Genomic DNA, 22,963 nt, shown 5'->3' with positions numbered 1-22,963 from the left:
CAAGATCCCAAGAGGAGAATGGAGGAGAAGGGATTGTGGTGTGGTCATTCCCCCGGGGGGTGATTTCTCGCTTTCTGTCTCTCTGTCTCTCTCTTTCTGTCTGGCGAGCGCACACGCGCTATAGCGAAAACCTCTCAAAAAAAAAAGGTGTTGGATTCTCACATGACTGACTGCGGTTCAAGTCCCAGACCTGGTGGCTTCCTTTCTCCTTTCCCTTTCTCTCTGCATGTATCTCTCTGGTTAAATTAAAATAATAATAATAACAAATGAAAATAAATAAATAAATATATATTTTTTTTGGGGGGGAGAGGTTTTTGCTATAGGGCATGTGTGCTAGCCAGAAAGACAGAGAGAAACAGAGAGACAGAAAGCAAAAAATTACCCCCCAGGGGGGATGGCCATGCTGCAATCCCTTCTCCTCCATTCTCTCAGGATCTTGGGCATGCATGCACACGCGCCCGGCGTGAGTTTACGCTACCGGGTCTGGGACTCGAACCGCGGTCGACTATGTGGGAGTCCAGTGACATAGCCATTATGCTAACTGCTGGCCCCTCAATAAATAAATACTTTTTAAAAAATGAAAATAAACATGGTCCATCCATACAATGGAGTATTATTAAGTCATTAAAAAAAATACTGACACATGCTACAACATGGATGAACCTTGAACACCCTATGCCCAGTGAGATAAGTCAGTCCTACTAGGCCACATACTGTATGATCCCATCTCTAGGAAATGTCCAGAGTAAGCAAGTCCATAGAGACAGAAAATAGATCTTTCTGGCCTGTTCCATGGCCTGGTGGTTAAGGCGGCCAGATCCAACATGACCAACTTCGCAGTCTGAGTCCTGGACCTGGGAGTTTGAGAAACACACTGGGGATGTGTCCGTGTGTGCCCCAAATCCTAAAAGGAGTGAGAAGTGGGAGAGAAGGGACTGCAGTGTGGCCATGCCCCATGTGCTTCTTCATTTCTCTGTCTCTCCCTAGTGAGCTTGTCCTCTAGTAAAAACTTAAAAGTAGGGAACCAGCAGTTAGCGTAATGGCTATGTCGCTGGACTCCCACGTAGGCGACCGCGGTTCGCGTCCCGGACCCGGTGGCTTAAAACTCACGCCGGGTGTGTGTGTGTGCATGCCCAAGATCCCGAGAGGAGAATGGAGGAGAAGGGATTGTGGCGTGACCATCCCCCCTGAGGGGTGATTTCTCGCTTTCTGTCTCTATGTCTCTTTCTATCTGTCTGGCGAGCGCACACACCCTATAGCAAAAAAGAACCTCTCCAAAAGAAAAAACTTAAAAGTAAAATCTAAAAAGGAGGCCGCTCTCTGTGCTTATTGTAGGAGCTGGGAGGTGGTAGAAGCAGGGATGTGGGCAGTGACGTTAATGAGTATGGGGTTTTATTTGGGGATATGAAAATGTTCTGAAATTAGACAGCGGCGATGGTTGCATGGCTCTGTGATTATACTAAAACTACATTGAACGCTGTAAAGGGGAAATTGTATTGTAAATGAATACAACTGTTCTTTAAAAAAAAAAAAAAAAACCTGGGCAGAGAAGGCCTATCTAAGTATGCTAGAAACCCTAAAACCACAAAAGAAAAGGTTGATCAATTTGACTACATCAAAGTAAAAAAAATTTCCATGGCAAAAACCACCATGAGTAAAGTTGAAGGGCAACCTAAAAAAAAACATTTTCAACTAATGCAAGGGACCTTCAAAAGGCTCGTTGGAAATGCATAATATGATAAAACTATGCCTAGATTTCAATTTTTTTGTATCAAAATAAATTCATATGTTAATACCAGTTTTCCATGAACTTTTTGAAGTCCGCGCGTCTCAAAGGATTAATTTCCCAATATATCAAGAACTCCTGAAGAAGAAGATAATGATGTCATAGAAGGCAGGCAAGGGCCAGCAGCTGGTGTGGTGGTTAAGGCACTGGATCCACAGGGCCAACTGCACGGTTAAAGTCCTGAATTCAGTGGCTTAAAAATACACACCGGATGGATGTGCGTGCATGCCCAAAGTCTCAAGAGGAGAATGGAGGAGAAGGGATTGTGGCGTGGCCATCCTCCCTGGGGGGCAATTTCTAACTTTCTCTCCCTCCCTATCTCTGGTGAGTGCATGTGCCATATAGCCAAAAAAGAAAGGCAGGCAGGCAAAAGGCAAAAGGCAAAAGGCCTGAAGAGATAGTTCACAGACAGGAAAACAAGTACAATTCTAAAACATATCACAAGATGCCTTGTTTCATTCAAGATAAGGACATTTTAGATTAAGACTCCACTGAGAACAACTGTGCACTAATCAGATCAGCCAAAAAAATCAAAACCACTGTGCAGCCCCGAGTGTTGGCAGGGATGTGGGTGAACACTCACAGGTTTTGCTGGGGGTGGGTGAGTAGTTATGGGGAGCAGCTCGGCAAAAATCTCAAGTATTACCAAGCCACCTAACCTTTGACCTTTCACTTTCCCTTTTAGAACTTTAGGTTACCAATAAACTCCCATGCGTGCAAAACAATGCCTCTGTGAGGCTGTTCACAGGCCCAGTGGTCAGTAGGAAAGGACTGGAAACAACCTGAGTGTTCATCCAGAGGGGATGGGTAAATTGTTCATCAGCGCACACACAGGAAGCCAGAAGAGTCCTTCTGTGCTGGTTCAAATACCCACAGACACTTGCATAGGCTAAGGGCATCTCTCAGAAACACGCACAAAGCACTGCCCCCTGGTCGCCTGGTGGGGAGGAGGGGGCATAAAGAGACTGAAGACAGAGGAGGGAGTTTGTGTCCACAGCACTCGGATTGAACCTATGGGAAGCGTGCCGTGTGCGTGTTACTGAATCATCTAAGCACATTCAACCAGGTGGAAAACAACTCGCGTCCATCGGCTGATGAACGAGAAACAAAGCGTGCGGGCCATGTTACTTGGTCACAAAAAGGAACAAAGCACCAACACACGCCACAACACAGACGAGCCCTGTAGATACGCTGCTCGGTGAAGGAAGTTGTCACCAGAGACCACACAGTGTACAACTCCGTTTTTGTTACATGTCCAGAAGAGGCAAATCTATTTATAGAGAAAGCAGGGCCGTGGTTGTGGAGAGCTGGGGAGGGGGTGATGGCTAAAGGGCACAGGTTTCTCTTTGAGGTGATGAAAATGTGCTAAAATTGGCTGTGGTGATGGCTTCACAGCTCTGCAAACACATTGAAGACCAGGAACTGTGCACTTGAAATGGGCGAACTCTACGGGTGAGTGGGCTTTAGCTCCCAGGGTTGTGGTCCCCACTGGGGCCCGTCTCCAGGCCAGGATCAAGGATTTCCCTAGCTGACCCTCAGCCTTGGGGCTCAATAGATGCTGAAGAATTGCAGGAAGCCAGGTTGAAACTAGCCTCTGTCTTGTTGGGTGTAGCTGCCCTGTAGGCCAAGCCCCTGGGCCTGGGAGTCACCTCACACAGTAAGGGAGTGCAGTCTCCTGGCCCTTCCAGCCCACTGCCCTCTCAGGCCTCCCCCTGTTAGAAACTGAAGTGCTCCGAGAACGCATGTGGTTGGGGCTCCTCCTGACATGGTCTCACACCTTGTGAGTTTTTCTCCAGAACCCACAGGCCAAGGCTGGCCTTCCGTCTTCCAGCTGACTGGCTGCACTGAGAGCATTCCCAGCACCAGCAGTGAACGCCCGCCCGTGTGCCCTGGCCACTTTTGCCCTGGACTAGCCTAACACAGGGTTACTGGGCCAATGGCAGACTTTGCCCCCAGCCCGAGAGATCTGGGCACCCTGGCCCTCCAGCTCTTTCCTCCCAGGAGGGTGGGAAGGGTGACTTGGAAATGGGACCCTAATCATCTTATTACACTGGCCTTTGATCCTGTGTCCCCCCATCACCAGGAAGGGAACCGTCTAGGGGCCATCCTGCCCACTTTCTTGAGAGGGAAACTGAGGCTCAGACAGGACAACTGCCTGACAAGGGATCGTCATTGTAAACCAAATGTCCACCTCAGGGTCCACGAAGGAGGGCCCCCAGCAGGGAGCCCAAGGTGGGTGGGCCTTCACAGAGAAGGGGGCATCCTCCACTGCAGGGGCACAGGGGCTGCCTTGTTAAATGCAGACTTTGATTAGGTTGGTCAGCTGCATCGGGGCTGATGAAAGTTTCAGGGAGGTTCAGCCCCAGGGAGTCCCGAGAGCAGATGTTCCTGGAGATTCGGTGAAGCTGACTACCAAGGCTATGTGCCTGAGAAGCCAACTCGTTACTCCCAGGTGGGGTGCAGTGTGAGGAAATGCCACTGGAGTTGGGGGAGAAAGTGCATGTGAGGCAACAGCTAAGACCCTCCCCATCCCACAGCAGCCTCTGCTCTCACCGGACAGCCACATAGCCTCCCAGCCTGGTCTCTACCACCCAACCACCGGCAGCTGGAGGGCTTTCAACAGGTAACTCGGATCTGTTGCTCTGAGCACCTCTTCCCAGAGCCTCCCATCAGGGGGGCTTAGTGTGAGCCCCTCAATCAGATTTCAGGCCCCATCTTGTTCTAGAATGCTCTCCCCAAGCCTAGGTCCCTACCCTGGGTGTCTGTTCACCACCTGCCTCCAGGAGACAGCAACTGGTCTGTCTTGTTTGGCCCTCCATACCTAGCACATAGTAAGTGCTCAATAAACATTTGTCAGATGAATTAATTAATGAATAAATGAATGAATGCTCGAATCACTGGCTTGACTTTTGTCACCCCTTGTGACTTCCCACATTAGCTATAAAACCCTAAAAACAAGGGAGCTGCACAGCCAGTTCCCTGAACAACTGGGTATTACAAGGGTTGGGGTTCAAGGACCAAAGGCCCAGGAGCTTCCAGGGGAAGTCAGCAGTCTTCTCCATTCACTCATTCACTCACTCAGTCACTCAACAAACGTGTATTCTTGCACTTGTGCATAGAGTGCAGTTGCCCAAGAGGGAGTCAGATGGAGGGACAGCTGGGGTGACTACATAGGAGAAGCTGCTGGAAAGGGGTTGAGGTCCTGCCAGCTGTCCTTGACCTCCCCTCAGCCTCAGATCCTGGCACACCCAAGCCCTTTGGACAGTGGGGTCCTTGGAGGCCACACCTAGGCTGCCTGGAGCTTCAAGGCTGAAGGGACATTTGAGGTGTCCACAGTTCAGAGAGGCCAGGGCCAGAGTCACCCAGAGCAAGGCAGCAGGCTGCCTAGGGTCTCCACCCAACCTCCATGCCCCTGCCTCCCGCTCGGGGCCATACCTCCACTTGGGCCTCATCCCAGGTGTCCAGGCGGACCGACTTCACCTTGCTGACCTGGGGGATGTTCCGGTGGATTCCAGAGCAGCTCAGGCAGATGAATACTCCCAGGGTGTAGGACGCCCAGTCGGGATCTGGAAGGAGAACACACGTGTGAGGGCTCAGCCCAGAGGCCTGAGGGTTGGACTTCAGGGAGACTCACCCAGGCATGTGGACGGAGCAAGGGACTAGGGTCACAGGGGTCCCGACTGGGAGCCTCTACCCCTGTCTATGCATTGGGAGGCTGCAAAGGAGACCCCTGAAGCTCACGAAGCTCAGAGCAGGGCCTGTGCCCACAGATGGGTAACCTACCTGGCCATCCCAACTACCCCATGATGCAGACAAAGCTCTCCTCAGACACCCCAGGCATTGCTGGAGCTGGTCTGCACAGGCCTCATGCTGGGGCTGGACTCTGAGAAGGTGACCTTCCCTCCGAGAGTCCTCCTGCCCTCCAGGAGCCCACCCCCGAGGGTGGCTGGAGCTGTACCAGCACAGCATCCCAGAAGACCCCAAGCAGGGACATGCGACTCTCAGGGCACCTGTCCTGGGGGAGATCTGAGCACAAGAATCATCCAACTGAGAGAAGATTCTGAGAGACCTGACGACCATCGTAATGCACGGCCCCTGGCTGGACAAACCTTCGCCATGGAAGATTCCTAATGATGGACAATGTATTAGACGACTGCTCATGGCCATTGCGAATTTGTTAGTTGTGACAGTGGCTCTGTGGCCTGACCTTGCATGCCGCCATATTTGGGGACTTCGCACCGCAATGTCGCATTTACTTTAGAGGTTACTCAAGAAGCTTCCACAAAAATTGGGGCCGGCAGATGGCGTGGTGGTTAAGGGTGCCGGACTCCCACATGGCCGAGCATGGCTCGAGTCCCACACCTGGTGGCTTGCTTTCTCACTTTCCCACCCTCTCTCTCTGTTACTCTCTGGTCAAATTTAAATGAATAAATAAAGTTAAAATAATTATTTTTAAAAAATCTGTTCTGGATGAGAAATCACATTCTGTATGCCGTGATGATGCTTAGGGAATGAATGTAAATTAATTAATTTTAAAAAATGTTTCAGAAAAATAAATAAATAAATAAATAAATAATAAAAAACCTGTGCATAGGTAGCTGAAGCAAACGGGGCAGAATGCTGTAAGTGGAGGGCTCATGAGTGGTGTGGTGCAATCGTGTCCACCTCTGCGTCCGTCTGAAATTTTCCATACTGGAATATGGCAGTGAGCTCTGCAGAGGGCGAAGCTCATCAAATCGGGGCCGTGGGTAGGCGGGCAGCGCATGGAAACCCTTTGTAATCCCCCCCACATTTTGTTCATCCCATCAGAATAACTACGCAAAGGGGGCAGGGAGGGCCAAAAAGCATCCTGAAGAGAAGAATCTTTCTGGATTGTGGTGTGACCAGGTCCTATGGATATGCTCTTCGATCTCTCTTTTTCTCCCTCCTTCTTTCACATGCATGTGCACGCACTCTACCGCGAATAAAGAAAAATATTTATTTATTTATTTATTTTAATTTTGCGGGGGAGAGGTTTTTGCTATAGGGCACGTGCGCTCGCCAGACAGACAGAGAGAGACATAGAGACAGAAAGTGAGAAATCACCCCCCCAGGGGGGATGGTCACGCCACAATCCCTTCTCCTCCATTCTCCTCTCAGGATCTTGGGCACACATGCACACGCGCCTGGCGTGAGTTCTAAGCCACCGGGTCCAGGATGCGAACTGCAGTAGACTACGTGGGAGTCCAGCGACATAGCCGTTACGCTAACTGCTGGTTCCCTATTACTAAGTTTTAATAGTTTTTGGGGGGGAAGGTTTTTGCTATAGGGTACATGCACCCCCCAGAAAGACAGAGACAGAGAGAAAGAAAGTGACAATTCACTCCATCCCCACCCCTCCCCAGGGAGATGGCCACACTGCAATCTCTTCTCCTCCATTCTCCTCTTGGAATCCTGGGCACACACACACACTCACACACCCGGCATGAGTTTAAGCCACCAGGTCCAGGACTCGAACTGTGGTCGACTACATGGGAGTCCAGCGACATAGCCATTACGCCAACTGCTGGTCCTTACGTTTTAATAGTTCTTTCCATACTTTGTATACCAACTCGAGACATATATATGATTGATAAATACTTTCATCCTTCAACAGTGCCTTTCAGCGAGCAGGTTTTTGGCTTATTATCCTGAGGAAGCCAGTTTCTCGCTTTCTCTCTCTTTCTTTAATGGATTTTGCTTTTGGTGTTGTACCTCAATGGTCTTGGCCTAACCCAAGGTCACAAAGATTTTCCTTTTAGCTAATTTATGGCTAGGTTTTACATTTACCACTATGATGCATTTGGAGTCGCATTTTGTCTGTGGTGAGGGGAAAAAATGTTTTTTTTTTCTTCTACTGAATTGTCTTTGCTTTTTTGTCAATAGCTGTGCGTGTGTGGGAGTTATTTTTAGACTCTCTCCTCTGCTCCATTGATCTATTTTCATGTCCATGCCACAGTTGATAACTACAATTTTCTAATAAATTCTGAAAACAGGCGGCATTAGAGCTTCAGCTTGGTCCTTTTTCTCTTTTCTTTTTGTAATAAATATTTTTCTTGAGAACCAGCAGTTAGCGTAATGACTATGTCGCTGGACTCCCATGTAGTCGACCACAGTTTGAGTCCTGGACCTGGTGGCTTAAACTCATGCCAGGTGTGTGCGTGTGTGTGCCCAGGATTCCAAGAGGAGAATGGAGGAGAAGAGATTGCGGTGTGGCCGCAAATGGTGTGGTGGTTAAGGTGGCTGGACTCCCACATGGCTGACTGTGGTTCAAGTCCGAGTCCCAGACCTGGCAGCTCAGTTTCTCACTTTCCTTCTCTCTGTCTCTCTCTGGTCAACTTCAAAAATATAAAATAACATAATGACGATGAATAAAATTAAATAATTCTTTTGGAGATATAGGGCACTTTTTTGCTATAGGGCACGTGCGCTCGCCAGACAGACAGAGACAGAGAGACAGAAAGCAAGAAATCATCCCCCAGGGGGGATGGCCACACCGTAATCTCTTTTCCTCCATTCTCCTCTTGGGATCTTGGGCATGCATGCACATGCGCCCGGCATGAGTTTAAGGCCCCAGATTCGGTACTTTGACTAGACTAACATACAGGGTACTCATGCTGGGAAAACTCATTTTCAATGTTGTAAACCGTAAATAAAATAATTATTTTAAAAAAAGGGGGGGGGGACCAGCAGTTAGCGTAATGGCTATGTCGCTGGACTCCCACGTAGTTGACCGTGGTTCGAGTCCTGGACCCAGTGGCTTAAACTCACACCGGGCACATGTGTGTGCGTGCCCAAGATCCCAAGAGGAGAAAGGAGGAGAAGCGATTACGGTGTGGCCATCCCCCCCTGGGAGGTGATTTCTCGCTTCCTGTCTCTATGTCTCTCTCTGTCTTTATGGCGAGCGCATGCACCCTATAGCAAAAAAATAAATAAATAAATAAAAATAAATAAAAAGACCTTAGTAATAAAATGAACAAGGCAATTACACATTACAAAAGTAGGCAATGAGCTGGACAGACACTTGGCCTGAGAGCATATGTGTTTGGGAAATGAGCACAGGGAAGCTGCTCAGCGTCACGAGTTGTCAGGGCGGGTGTGCTGATTACAAGGGCCAGGGGACTCTGGGAGAGGATGAGGATTTGCTGTATCTGAGCGGTGACAGGCTACTTCACACAGCGTACACTTACAACGGGTGCATCTTACCGTCGGTAATTACGACTCCACAGAAGTGAACCTCAAAGACAGGGGTATGTACGACCCCTCTCTGTCCCAGCAGACTGCAATGATAGAAAACTTGGAGCCTCTTCCTTCCCCCTTCCGTCCAGGGATGCTCTGTCACACCTGGGCAGCTGGGATGTCCAAAAGGCCATATCCAACTTGCGCCTTGGGCCAATTCCAAGGCCTGGCTTTGCTGAAGGAAGCAGTGGGTGTTCCACACTGCCCAGCTGGGGTGTCTTCAACCCAGAGCATCCTGGAGTCCCCATACTGCAACAATGGCTATACCATCCTCCTCCCCTGCCTCCTCAGGGGCCCCCAGACCTCTCTTCTGCCTGCTGTGAGAAGCATTCACTGGGGCCAGTGCTTGACCATGTGCCCTCACTCTAGCCTCCAATGGCTTTGTTCTATAGAATAAGGCAGATGAGGCCCAGAGAGGGTCAGGTACTTGCCTGAGGTCACACAGGGACAGAGCTAGGATTTAGCACAGGAAGGTGTTAGGAAGTGCGTACCTGGGACCAGTCAGAGACTGGGGAGATGAGAGAGGACAGAAAACTTGGAGGTTGCCCAGCTGGCCACTTGGCCTGGTCAGCAGCAGGACCTCTGCTTCTCTGTGGCCACATGCTCCACTGCACCTCCCTGGGGGGGGGTGTCCCCTGGGAGGCAATCTCTCTCTATAGTCTTGGCCCTTACAAGAGTTGAAGGGCTGAGGGAGGCACATGGGGCTTTGCAAAAGAAGGAGACCGTGAGCTCTCTGAGGTGGTGTCACCCAGGTTTAGGGGCACCTAGTCTGTCCTAAACCTGAGACTCAGGGCAGCGAGGTAAGCAGCAGAAGGCTAGGCACTTAGGCTTCCTCCCAAGGAGGCTCTGCATTTCCAGGCCTCCAGGGCAAAGCCAGCGTGAGCAGGAAGAGCCCAGCCCCAAAGGACAGGAGCCTCACCCAGGGCCACAGGCTGATAAGGAAGCCCAGTCCCCAGTCCCTGCAGGTGACAAAGTGCCCACTCCTCTCTCAGGCCTCTCCCTCCCAGGCTCCCTCTGGGGAAGTAGGAAGAGGTGGAAAAGCAGTTTGAAAGGAGAGCCATTCTAACCAAAAGCCCAGCCCTGGAGCTGCCCTTCCCCTTTCCCTTCCCCGGGTATTCCCAGCACTGCAGTGCCAGGCCCTGGGCTACTATAGTGAGCACATGGGTCCCTGCTGGGGGCAGGCATAACCCCGACAGGAGACAAGCCCTCAGCCCTAGCCACACGGGGGAGTGGGTGGTCCAACTGGGCAGAAAGCGAGGCCTTCCTGGAGGAAGAAACGGAAGTGCTGAGCACTAAAGAGTAGGAACTCAGCCTGTTGGACGGAGGGAGGTCCAGGCGTGGGAATGGCCCGGGCAAAGGCCGTGCAGAGGGAGGAGCTTGGTCAGGCAACAGGAAAAAGCGTGGGGCCTCCTGCTTTGCCCCAAACCTCAAGTCAAGATTCTAAGACATCCTCTCAGCAAAGACGCTGCTCAAATATTGCCAAACAGGATTGAGGGCGTCAGCTGTGACAGGTCTGCCTGGAACCAGTGAGGCCCTGGCTGCCTCCTGCCCTCACCCAACACACAGGAGGCCCGTAGCACCCAACCGCAGTGAGCTGCACAAGTGCCACCCTTCACCCTGCAAACCACTTCAAAGGTCCCAAAGGCAGAGGGTGAGGGCCCAGCCACAGCCCTTGGTGCAGCCAGCAGGGCACTCATTGTCCTTGAAGGCCCTGTGCAACCCCCACAGACCTGAATCCACCCTTGGGGCCCTGGGCCTCGGACGGTTTTCAGCACTGTCCTCATTTTCAGGAATTCAGACCCTGGAAGGAGAGAGCCCTGGCAGATGAGGACCGCTGGGCTCCAGGAGAGTCACCCTCACATACATGGCCCTCTAACACAGAAAGTGGAGGCCCAGCGTGGGTATGCCCAGCTCAGGACATCAGTCACACTGGCCCGGGGCTGGCTCTGGCACGGCCACTTCTGTGTGAATCAAGTGGATTGACAGCTCGCCTCTCTGGATTGAGCTGCACTTGGGTCAGTGCTGCCCTGATGCCACCCTCATCCTCATCCACCCCCAGGTCTCTCCACAGATGCCTGAGGGCCACCTTGGCCTGTCCACAGGGAACTCCGACGGTGCACTAAGGACCTGCAGGGTGGGCCATGTGTGTGAGTGTGTGCGCACGCACGCTTCCAGCAAGGACTGAGGCTGGCAGGGAAGGCCCCAAAGGAGAAAGCACAGCTGCCCCTTCTGTATTCCAAGTGGCCCAGCCTAGGCTGGGCGGGCTTTCTTCTTGGCTGCTGGGAACGGCCAGGCCTGCCCATATGCGCAAAGAGTGGTACAAGCACAGGGATGCCCACGTGTGCCTGAGCTGCCCAGCTGTCGAGACCCTCCAGAACGGAAGGAGGGCCTCATGGTGGGAGGAGAGCTGGCGGGGACACCCCAGCACTAGGACCTGCTCAGACCTGGGCAGAAGGCCCCCTAAGGCTGGATCCACTCCAGCTGTGCCTCCTCCTGAGGGCCAAGAAGCCACGAGGCCAGACGAACATGCCCAGACAGAGTTGGCCCTGCCTCTTCTGTACCCCACTGGGGCCTGGGACGCTTGATTGCCCAGCGATCTAGATTCGGCTTCCAGAGCCTGTGTCCTCCCCAAGACAGGTCACGGAGCACTGATGCAGGGGGTGGCACGGGCATGGGCCAGCATGGTGGAATGGACGGAAACCCCTGCAGGTAGAGACAGCACCAGGGGAGAGGACAGGCCTGGGTCTCTGGGCCCCACAAACGTTGGGGCTGCCCAGCGCCATCTCTGGTTGCTGTGTTGCCCTCTCTGAGGTGCTGCCCAAGGCCTCCAGCTTCCCCCATTCCAATCCCAGCCCCAGAGCTGCCCTGGCCTCTGCCAGACTGCTGCAAGGTGACTCAGCCCTCACCATTTCCGGAACCAGTGTGAGCCATCTGGGCAGGTGTGGCACACACTGGGACTGAGCCAGGCCCAACAGGCGGGGAAAAGGGTGCAGTGGAACCCGCCCATGGACCCAAGGCTCTGGCAGCACCGTGGGCCCTCTCCAGGGCCCTTTGCCCTCCTAGCGCTGACGCATAGCTGAGATCCCAGGGCGATACCTGGGTGTTGGCTCCCAGCCAGGGGCAGCATGGGCAGCCAGGGTACACAGAAGGGCACCTGAGCAGGACAGGTTCCCTCGGGGAGGGGCTCCGGTAGCCACGGCCCTTCACAGTCATGTTGCCTCCAGGGGTCTGGGGAGGTGGGCACCCTCTGCTCCCGGCACGCAGCATCCTACCTCTCCGGTGCTCACGGCAATGCCACCTCCTGACACACCGTGTGGTCCGGCACTGGCTAGTCTGTACCCCACCAGGCAGGCCTCATGCACACACAGTAGGCTTCCCCAAGTGAGCAAGAGGCTCCCACCTGCCTTCCTCTGCTGGTCGACGCCTCTCCCAACCCTGCCCATGCTCCAGCGACCCTGTCTTTCACCAGGCTCAGGCCCCCCTCTGTCCACATTCCTGTCCTGGGTCATTCCCTCAGCCCCAGACCTGCTCCATATTTCAACCCTCCCTCTTGACCCCCATGGTACCCCCAGCCACCTCTCCTAGGCTCTACCCTCCACCTCTTTCCCCTGTATCCTCAGTGCCATGGCCCCACCAAACTTTCTACCACAGTCACTGCTAAACCCGGGGGCATCCAACCCAGGCCTACCGTCCTGGGGCCCTCCCCACACGGCACTGCCTGGGCTCCCGCCTCTGCATCGCACGTGGTCTCTGGGCCATATTTTTGGAACTAGACAGAGGTGGTGGTTGTACAAGATTGTGAATTTTCTAAATGCCACTGAATTTCCACTTCTAAATGGTTCATTTTACCATGTGTGAATTTTACTTCAATATGTTTTATTTTATAGACTTCTCATAGATTTCTTCCTGTGTCATATTATTACATATATACATACTTATGTACATATATACATGTTTTTTAGAATACACTCTATACCCCTTCCCCACCAAATTCACAAAAGGAGATGTAAATCCTGCGGGGGCTACCATCAGGCTTTCCACGATGGCCAGGGCCAAGGAAGAACCATCTCCTGAATTCTGAAGAAACAGTGACCATCGGGCCCTGGGGTCATTGAAGCAGTAGCCCTCAGGACCCGAGGGGAACAGAGGAAACAACTGCAGCATGACAGGAGTCCAGGATGGAAGTGCCCAGTGACTCCTAGGAGGCAGATTCTAGGATCCTGGGACCCTCAGGGTGGCAATGAAGTGGCAGCCTGCAATCCTTCAGATGCTGCCCTATCGGTGCAGTGGGGAGAACTGCGGAGCGGGCATGCAGGGACGGGGGCAGGAGAGGGAAGACCTGTATCTCCTTATGCTTGAGACAGAGCAGCCCCATCAGGGCCACCTCCTACTCAGTGGCAGATGTAATGAATAGGGACAGATGCTGAGATCTTAAGACACAGGGGAGACGGTATGGCAGGGAGAGGGAACAATGGCATGTGTAAAAAAGTCAGAGAGGCTAGGGACAAGCAGATGGCATAATGGTTACATTGCTGGACTCCCACATGGTTGACTGCAGTTCGAGTTCCAGACCCGGTGCCTTAAAATTCACACTGGGCACAAGTGCACGTGGGTCCAAAATCCTGAGAGAAGAATGGAGGAGAAAGGATTGAGGCATAGCCTTCCCCCGGGGGGTGATTTCTCCCTTTCTGTCTCTGTCTCCAGTGAGTACACATGCCTTATAGCAAAAGTCTTTCTTTAAAAAAAGGAGAGAGAGAGAGAAAGCCACAAAGGACAAAAGGGACCAACAAAACATGGCCTGTACTTGCCTCCTCCTAGAGAAGGTGCGCTGTGTGCCTGGGGACAGGGGAGGTGAAGGGCCATGAGCCTAGGAGTGCCAGCTGGCCAGGAGCACAGGAAAGCTCTCAGGCAGGAAGATTGGACCCCACATACCCCTGGAAGAATCGACCGCCCCTTCATTTGACTTGAACCAAGTCCTGGCACTCCCTTGGAGCCCCTTGCCCTCTGGGGCTTTCTTGCTGGGCTGGTGCCAGGAGGTTCCCTCAGCTCAGTCAGGTGTTGCTCAGGGTGCTGAGATGTGGCTGAAGTCGCTATTGTAAATTTGAAGGTTTTTTAAAAGTTGGCAACCTTGCTCTCAACCTGCTGCTTCAGGCCCAGCTGCTGTTCCCTGAGCTGGCTGGCATGGCTCACCTGCTCAATGGCTGACAGCACCCCCTCAGGCCCGCACACCATCCCCACAGGGTTCAGGCAACAGCACTGAGTTCTGCTGGGTGTCCCGCCTGGTGTTGTAGTCAAGCTCCAGTGGCTGACTGCACTGGCCCCGGGAGCTGTGAAGCAGCGTTCACCACCTCGATCACGAGGTCTTCCAGCTGGCACTCTTACGCGGGGCAAGGGCCTCCAGCAACACCGCATTCAGGATACGCTTCATTTTGGCAGCCAGGGTGACACTGATAGGTGTCACAATTTATGCTTCTGTGCCCCTGTGATGGGGAGAAGGTTCTGGGCTTCAGCTAAGGAGTCAGTACATGTCCCACAGCAAACACCGGGAGAGCAGAACGCATGCGGATGCCCAGCTCTCGAAAACTGGGCATACCCAGCAGTCCCTGAACACGCAGACACCGGGGCCTCCAGCACCTGGCGGGTGAGTGGCCAGCTCGACTCTGCCCTGTTCCTTTCACCTCCACGCTCATGGCTGCACTGAGCTAAAGGCACCTGGACTCAGGGTGTCCAGAACACATACACCTCACTGAACTCCAAGGCACGGAATGCACCCGGGAAAAGGGGTCATATGATGTCCACCCCAATGATGATGATCCCCCAACTCGCCACTCATGTCCTGCTTGTGCCCCACTTCAGTTTTTTAAAACAATTTCCAGAGGGCACATGTGCTCACCAGAGAGACAGAGACCAAGAGAGAAAGTGATAAAGCTTCCTCCATGGGGAATGGTCATACCACAATCCCTTCTCCTCCATCTCTTCTTCCTTTCAAAATTCTGGGCACATACACACATGTATCTGTTGTGTTTCTCAACCCACACAGTTGGCCATGCGGGATCCAGCTACCTTCCACCAAGCCACTGGCTGGCCCACACTTCAATATTAAAAGAGAGAAAGAGAGTGAGGCCAGTCGGTGGCATAGTGGTTAAGGCGCTGGACTCCCACATGGCTGACCGTGGTTCGAACCCCAGACATGGCAGCTTGAAAAATCACATCAAGCTCATGTGTGTGCAAGACCAAAATCCCAAGAGAAGATTGGAGGAGAAGAGATTGTGGCATGACCATCCTCCCTAGGGGGTGATTTCTCACTTTCCCTCTCTCTGTCTCTCTCTGTCAAGTGCACATGTCCCACAGCAAAAACCTTAAAACAAAAGAGAGAGAGTAACATTTACACACTAACCTCCACCCCATTTCTACCTCCAGAGTTGTGCTCGGCTCCTGCTTGCACCTCCACACCTACTTGGGCTTTCCCCTCCACGGTCTAAGGAGACAGTTCCATCTTAACATTTCTCTTTCTTTCTTTCTTTCTTTCCTTCCTTCCTTCCTTCCTTCCTTCCTTCCCCTTTGCTAATTTTAGTCAATTAAAATAATAATATTGGGCGAGGAGATGGTGTGGTTATGTTGTTGGACTCCCACATGGCCGACCATGGTTCGAGTCCCAGACCTGGTGGATTCAAAATCATGTTGGGTGTCTGTGTATGTGCACGCCCAAGAACCCAGGAGGAGAATGGAGGAGAAGGGATTGTGATCTGACCATGCCCTCTAGGAAGTGATTTCTCACTTTCCCTCTCACTGTCTCTGTCTCTTGCTCTCTCGCACTGTGAGCATACACACCCTCTGGCCAAAACCTCTAAAACAAACAATAATAATAATAATGTTTAAAATATAATGCTATTTTTGTGAGAAAAAGACAAATAAAATTTAGTGTATCTAAATGTGATGAAATAAATGATAGAAATTGGCTTTTCTCTTTATTTCTGCATAGATGAGATGTATGTGTAGACATTCTCCTAGATAAAAATACAGGAGCCGAACTAGGTGCCTACAAATTATATAACAGTAAAAGCAAATAGCAACAGTACAGTAGACAGCAGAGCTCTACTGTCCACAGCTTCAGAGAGCTTATCATACGTAGACACTTAATCAGAAGAGCTGCTGAAAATTAAAAAAAGAAGCATTTGCTACAAAGGTCACTCATACTGGTAATACCAGAAAACATTTGGTAAAAGAAATGAATTTGTCTTCACTGTTTCCTTGCACTCAAATCTCTGGCTTCTAGTAGCTTTTTTCTTTTCTTTTTTCTTTCTTTCTTTCTTTCTTTTTTTTTTTAGAGCTTTTTGCTATAGGGTGTGTGCACTTCCCAGAAAGACACAGAGAGACAGAGAGACAGAAAATGAGAAATCAGCACCCCCCAGGGAGGAAGGCCACACTGCAACCCCTTCTCCTCCATTCTCTTCTCGGGATCTTGGGCATGCACCACACATGCCTGGCATGAGTTTAAGCCATCAGGTCCAGAACTACGTGGGAGTCCAGCAACACAACTATTACACCAACTGCTGATCCCCCATCTTAACACTCCGAATGAACTCCTGATCTGCCCAGGCCTCTCCTCCATGTCCCAGAGAAGCACCTTCATCATTCCAGGAGTCCAGTCAGAGACCATGTATCTACCTGTGTCTTCTCTGCCCATTCCACATCATATCCCTCTGCCAGCAAATTCCAAAACAGAGGCTGGATTTGACCTTCCACCCCACATCTACAGCTACCAGTTGGCCAAGCCATGGCTGCCCTCACTGGGGCTATTGTAACAGCATTCCACCCACCTCCCAGCCTCTGTGCCTGCTCCATCCTGACACTTCTGTTGGCTCCCAAGCCTCCACCTCAGGACAAGCAGAACTCAAGTCCCTATGTGGTCTCCAAGTCTCTGAACACCCTTTGACCTCATCTCCCACTCTGTTCTGGCACACTCTGGGCCCACTCTTGCCCCTTTGTGCCCACTCCCCCTTGCGGCAGTACCTCTCAAGTCACATGGTTAATAACGTGCTCACTCCCTGTGACTCCCCTGCCTCAGCCACCCCCAAGACCCAGCCCTGAACTTGGTCATAGCAGATCACTGCCAAGCTCTCCATTCCAGCTGTGACCTCTGCTCTGCTCCAAGAGCTGCAGCTTCTGCTCTTCACCCCATTCCCTCCTGACCCAGCTGAGACCAAGGCCCACCCATGAAACAATGCCCTCCTTCCTGGGCACTTTCAGCTATCATTCAGTGACGAGTCTGCAAAAGCCTGAGATGGAACATTCTAGAGAAAGGCATGCACCCTGGAGGAGGCACTCGGTTTCCTTCAGCACAGATCTCGTGCTGCAGCATTGGTGACCAGTACAAGCTCATTCTTCAAAACGGTCTTTTCCAGTCTTCTTCCCTTCCAACCTCCCAATGCCTCCAGTAGGCCTCATTCTTCAGGGAGAAATAGCAACACTGGGCACAGATGCCCCTGGACCCTGCAGCCCTCAGCTCCCTTTCTCGGCGGCACTCCTCAGCCTGTGTGTCTGATCCTCCTTCCTGAGTGCACCCTCCTCACTCAGCAGAAGCTCTTTGGAGCCTCCTCCAACCTCCCTGGCTGTTCCTCCTCAGCCTTAACTGTTGACGTGCTGAAGGCCCAGTGCCCACACTTTTCTTCCTTCCACTTCTTCCCCTGGGATCCCCTGTTCCATCCTCTACCTCTGCAACCTGGGAAGTCTCATAAACAAAAATTGCCCTCCCAAAACTCAACATCAAACTGAGACAACCACTGCATGATGTGATCCTCCTCCCTGTTGTTCCAGAGCCTTCCATTGCATTCAGCTCTCCTTTCCAGCCTCAGACTTGCCAGGAGTAGGCTCAGGGCCTTTGGACTAGTTATTCCAATAACCCAGAATGTTCTCCCTCCAGATGTTTGCAGGCCCCACTCCTTTTCATCATGCAGCTCTCAGCTGGGCTGTCATCTCTGACCACTCTTGACAGAGTGGCTGTCCACTGCATCACACATCATCTCACACCACTTATTCCACGGCAGCACCAAGCCCCTTCTGTCTCTCACAGCAGCCCTCATCTGGCTGTCTCCCCTCACTGGAATGCAAATGCTATGAGTGAGCCCCAGCCCTGGTGACCGCACACGGGAAGGCACTCAGTACATGGGATGGAGGAAGGTGCCGACAGAAGGCCAGGCCCCTGCCTGTCTCGGCCTCCCCTGGGCAAAGGCGCACACCTCTCCCAGGCACATCTCCATGGCCGTCTCTGCCACCCTTCCTGGTTCCAAGCACAAGTTGCCTTACTGTGAATGGGACCAAACAGTCACCTCACAGGAGGTGGGGGATAAGTAAACAGGTGATGCACCTGCCTGGCAGAGCAAGGACCTGGTAAGTACCCTGAGTCTAAAGCTGGCAGTTGAGATGCACCCAGAGAACAGGCCCGGTTCACAGTACCTGAATACAGGGAGAAGCCAGCTGGCACCCTGCCAGCCAGAAGCTCAAGGAGTCCACTCTGGAGTCACCTCAGCTGGCACACAGACAGGGGTCTGTCCAAACCTCCTGGGTAGTGCTAGGGATGGGAGCGGTCAGGCCCAGGCAGCAGGTGCATGTACAGAAGGAAAGGCCCCCAGCTCCTCCCATCCCAGCTGCAGGCACCAGGCACGTGGGTCCTGCTGGCCTATGGCTCAAGCACAAAGCAAGGTGGGGAAACAGTCTGGCATTTCTCAAACAGCTAAACACAGAATTACCACATGACCCAGCAATTCCACTTCTGTGTACATACTCAGAAAAATCAGAGGCTGCATCTTGAAGGAACATTTACACAAGCACTGTTGACACTAACCCAGCAGTGGATGCAGCCCAAGTGTCCATCTATGGGTGAATGGATACACTAAATGTGTCTATCCACAGAAAGGAACATTATTCAGCCATGAAAGGGAAGCAAATTCAGACACATGCTACTGCAGAGGTGAACCTTGAGGACATGATGCTAAGTGAAGTAAGCCAGTCACCAAAGGACAAATACTGCTTGCTCCCATTCCTGTGTGGTCCCTGAGTAGTCACATCCACAGAGACAGATGGCAGAAGGGTGGTGTCAGGGGCTGGAGAAGGGGAATAAGGGAAACGAGTGCGTTCTGGAGATGGCTGGTGGTGGGAGTTGCACAGTGATGCCAATGTGCTTAATGCCACTGAACTATATTTCACCACAAGAACATTTTTTCCCTTTTTAAAATTTTATTTAATAAAAAAAGAAAGAAAAAAACTAAAGAGAATAAAATCTATTTATTTAAATTTTGCCAGAGGGCATGTGCACTCACCAGGGGGAGAGAGAAAGAGAGAGAGACACCGTTTCTGGGACTTGAATCGTGTAAATGGCAGTGTGGAATCCAGCTGCCTCAAGCCACAGCTGGCCTTCCAAAAATATTTTAAAAATAAAACAAACTCAAGTAGGTTGCTGCCCTGGGAAGAAATGGGGGTGGTCTATCTGCCCAGCCCACCTCTCATCAGGCCCCTGCCATTCACTTACCCACACTTAGGACTCTATCCTAAAATAGGGCAAATTCCTGAAGCTTCTCCCCATCAAGGGGCCCCTGCACACCAGCAACTTCTGAAACATCCTCTGTCCTGAAGCCTTCTGGGGTTGAATGAAGAGCTCAATCTCTGAGTCTACCCCATTGGCCCTTCAGTTATAGTCTTCAGTCCAGGCTGAGCTTTGAGAACTGTCCCTCAGGGTCATTCATACCCCATCATCCCTGGGTACCAGGCCACCTCAAAGCCTAACCTGCCTGGGTACCTCAGGTCCAGATGTAGAATGAACAAGTAACCCTTGACCAACAGGGTCACCACATGATGGCCCCAAACCTTCTGGTCTCCTCTTCAAGCCAGATTTCCAGAACTGGAAAGCCCAGGGTGCTCCTGGGCTTGGTGGTTTCACCTGGTGTACCAGGTGATTCAGACACCCAGGTGACAAGCTTCAAAGTACCCCAGAATCAACAACCACACCCAACCCAATTAAAGACACCAGGTCCGTCTGGAGCACTGGCATCAGCTCAAAGGGGAAAATCTGTCATTTGTTCTGATTAAGTGGGCAGCTCAGAGGGGGTACAGAGGAATCTAACCTCCTCCCTCCCTCAACCCCACCCAAGAGGGAGAACTCAACCCAGACTTGCAGGAGAGTGGACCCAAGCACACCCACCCACCCCTGCTCAGGCCTTCGATGAGAAGTTGCTCTGGATGGCTGTTGGATGTGGCCCCATGGTCAGGATCGGGGAGCCGCTTATGGAGCAGATTTTGGGGATGGTTCAGGAGGAGTTTCTGTGAGGGTTGCCTCCCTCCCAGGAGCTCTCACACAGCCAGCTGGGGGGGGTCTGTTCACATCTGCCCCAGAGCCCCCAGGCCTGGTGTTCAGAGGCAGCCTGAGCCTGCCCTGATGTCCTGCTGTCCAGAAGGGATGCCGTGGTCACCTGGCTACCATGCTGCCAGGCTCCTCGATGTGGTCAGGAAAAGCAGCAGGAGTCCGTCCACATGAAGGTGCTCTGATAACAGCAGTGCACACTGTCCATCCCCAAGCTCCATCAATGCCGAGTGGCTGCTTGTCGCCATCAGGGCCACAGCAGCACAGAACACGACAGACTAGCCTGACTTCAGCCAAGAAGCAGAGACCCTGCGCCAGCATGCCCAGGGGGATTTTAGGGAGGCAGGGCAGCAGCCCTACAACCTGACGCCTGCCCACAATGTGGCCACTGCCCTGGGGCAAGGGAGAGAGCCTGGGAAGGGTGGCATGAGTGGGGTGGGCCGGCCTATGGCTGGGTACCATGTTCCCTGAGACAGCTCAAATGTTGAGGCCTCAGTTTTCCCAGATGTAAAAGAAGCAATTCCCCATATCTTATGTGCTCCACAGGTCTGACAGACAGGTGAGGCAAGATACTGATGTCATGGGCCAATTCTGAGAAACCAGAGACTTGGTCCAATACCAGACAGCACTGAGCATTGGCGCGCCAAGCCTGTGCTCCAGAACCAAGTGTGCTGGTGCCCTGCATTGGCCTGAGGGACTGAAAGCTCAGTGTGCAGGCTGGGCATGGAAGTGCCCACTGGGAGGGGAGGAGGCCCTGAAGGGCCAAGGGAGCCCCCTCTTCCTCCTTCCTAGTGAGAGGTCCAGAATGTGGCTGGAAAGCAGCTCTGCATCCGGAGGAGCACCCGTGGCCAGGGATGGGGGGACAGGGACAGACTAGCTCTTCTGGACCACAGCCCCTAGGCCTGGCCTGAGAACAGAATGAGTTGGTCACTGGTCGCCATCCTCCCCTGACTCTCCTGGCACAGCCAGCTCTCCTGAACAAGTGGAAATACAGGTCTAGGACAGGGAGGTGGGGAGAGTCGGGGTGAGCCAGTCCAGCTGGCAGGGGCAGTGCACTATCAGCAAGGGCTATGGCTGCCCTGCTCCGGAGGTTGAGGGCAGGCTTCCTCGGCCTGCCCAGCTTCCCGGAAAAGCCTGTCATCATCTCCCCTCTGGACCCCTCCAGCTACTGGTGCAGCCCTCTTTAGGCCATCTTGCAGACCCTAAGGACCTTGGACTGTCAAAGATCCCTCCCAGCCCAGAGAGTGGGGAAGGGAGGGAAGATGGAGTCCAGGCCCTATTTTCCTGGTGTCTCAGGAAGCAAATGCAGCGTCCTTCCGCCTTCTGTCCCCCCCACTCCCTCCCTGAGGTAGGTGGACACCCTATGGTGAGTCAGGTTTGTTCTGAGGGGCTCAGGCTGGGGGTCTTCAGATTCCTGATGTGCCTGGGTGGGGCCACCCTGGTGGGAAGGGAGGGGCACCGACAGGTGAGCCACTAGGGCTGTTCCGGCTTGGTCCTCACCTCGCAGCCCAGAGTTCCCAGGGTTTGGAGGGAGCTGCCAGCCCAGCGACTGGGGCTGGTCTGATAGCCAATGGCAGGACAGCAGCCCTGGGAAGTGAGGGAGTGGGCTGGACTCTGGCGCCTTGGAAATCACCCCAGTCCAGGAGCCGCCAAGGAACAAAGTCCAGAGATACTGGGCTGGAAGAATGGGGTGGTAGGCCTCCTGAACCCCACCTGTACTGGCCTCCTGCCCCAGAGCGACTAGGTGCAGGGAGCTGTGGAGGGGAGCCTTTCCCCACAGGGTTTACGGGAGGCTCTCAGGGCTTCCTCTCAGTGAGCTGTGCCAGACGGTGGCTCCTGGCCGGGTGCCATGACGTCACTCAGGTAGTCAGGAAGCCAGGACCACCACCGCCGTCATCCCCCCTCAGAAACCCACCAGCCCGCTGCTGTGCTTTCTCTCTGTAGCTAGCTGCCGCCGCGATTTCCTCTTTCTTTGCGGAGCCTGAGGTTTCGCAACGCGGCGGGTAGTCCGCGGGTGACAGCGAGACACGCAGCCCGGCGGGGGAGGGGAGGCGGCGGCACAGAGGCAGGCGGGGGTGGCGAGGGGCACCCTCCAGCCTGGCCCGTGCCCCTGGACGACGTCAGTCCCAGCAGGTGCACTCAGGGCCCGCGCCCCACCCGAATGCAGACGCTGCCTGGGAGCCAGCGCCTCCATCCCCGAGGCATCCACATTAACCTTCCCAGTCCCTGGGGACCAGCCCACACCCACCCTGCCCACATCCACATGGACCCGCACCCACGCGAGCCAGGCCTGCAGCTACCCGTACCCACACCCACCCAGGCCGGCACTTAACTGGGCACACACACTCGGTCCTCAACCACCCGGACCCTCACCCACCCGGGCCAGACCCTACCGGGAGCAAACTCAGCTACTCCGCAGCCCCCAGCCCCGCAGCCCCCCAGCTGGCACCTACCCGGGGCGCCGCAGTCCGCACAGCGCGTGTTCCCAGGCCGCTGCAGCAGCTCCAGAACCGCCCTCCGCCGATCCTTCGCCATCGCCGCGATGCCGCCCGCGATGAGGGCGC

At 53.2% G+C, this 22,963-nt stretch overlaps 1 protein-coding gene across 3 annotated transcripts in view; it reads right to left on the bottom strand.

Annotated features, from left to right (window-relative positions):
* The window catches only part of ADAP1 (ArfGAP with dual PH domains 1), a 63,450-nt gene extending 40,491 nt beyond the window's left edge, over positions 1–22,959 (bottom strand). For 2 of the 3 annotated variants that reach the window (XR_337306.2, XM_006167889.2), the window contains exons 1-2: positions 22,853–22,959; positions 5,222–5,352 (exon numbers count right to left, since the gene is read on the bottom strand). Coding sequence is in view for 1 of the 3 variants with exons in the window: in XM_006167889.2 (XP_006167951.1) it covers positions 5,222–5,352; positions 22,853–22,934 (213 nt within the window). In the remaining 2 variants the exon portion in view is untranslated. Of the gene's footprint in view, positions 1–5,221; positions 5,353–18,499; positions 18,603–22,852 lie in introns of those variants that run through there. The other variant, XM_027768026.1, reaches the window with a different exon arrangement.
* Between the last annotated feature and the right edge of the window lie 4 nt (positions 22,960–22,963).

Source organism: Tupaia chinensis, unplaced genomic scaffold, assembly GCF_000334495.1.
Source record: "Tupaia chinensis unplaced genomic scaffold, TupChi_1.0 Scaffold145208_1, whole genome shotgun sequence".
Lineage (NCBI taxonomy): Eukaryota > Metazoa > Chordata > Mammalia > Scandentia > Tupaiidae > Tupaia > Tupaia belangeri.
This window is presented reverse-complemented; position numbering and strand designations above follow the sequence as displayed.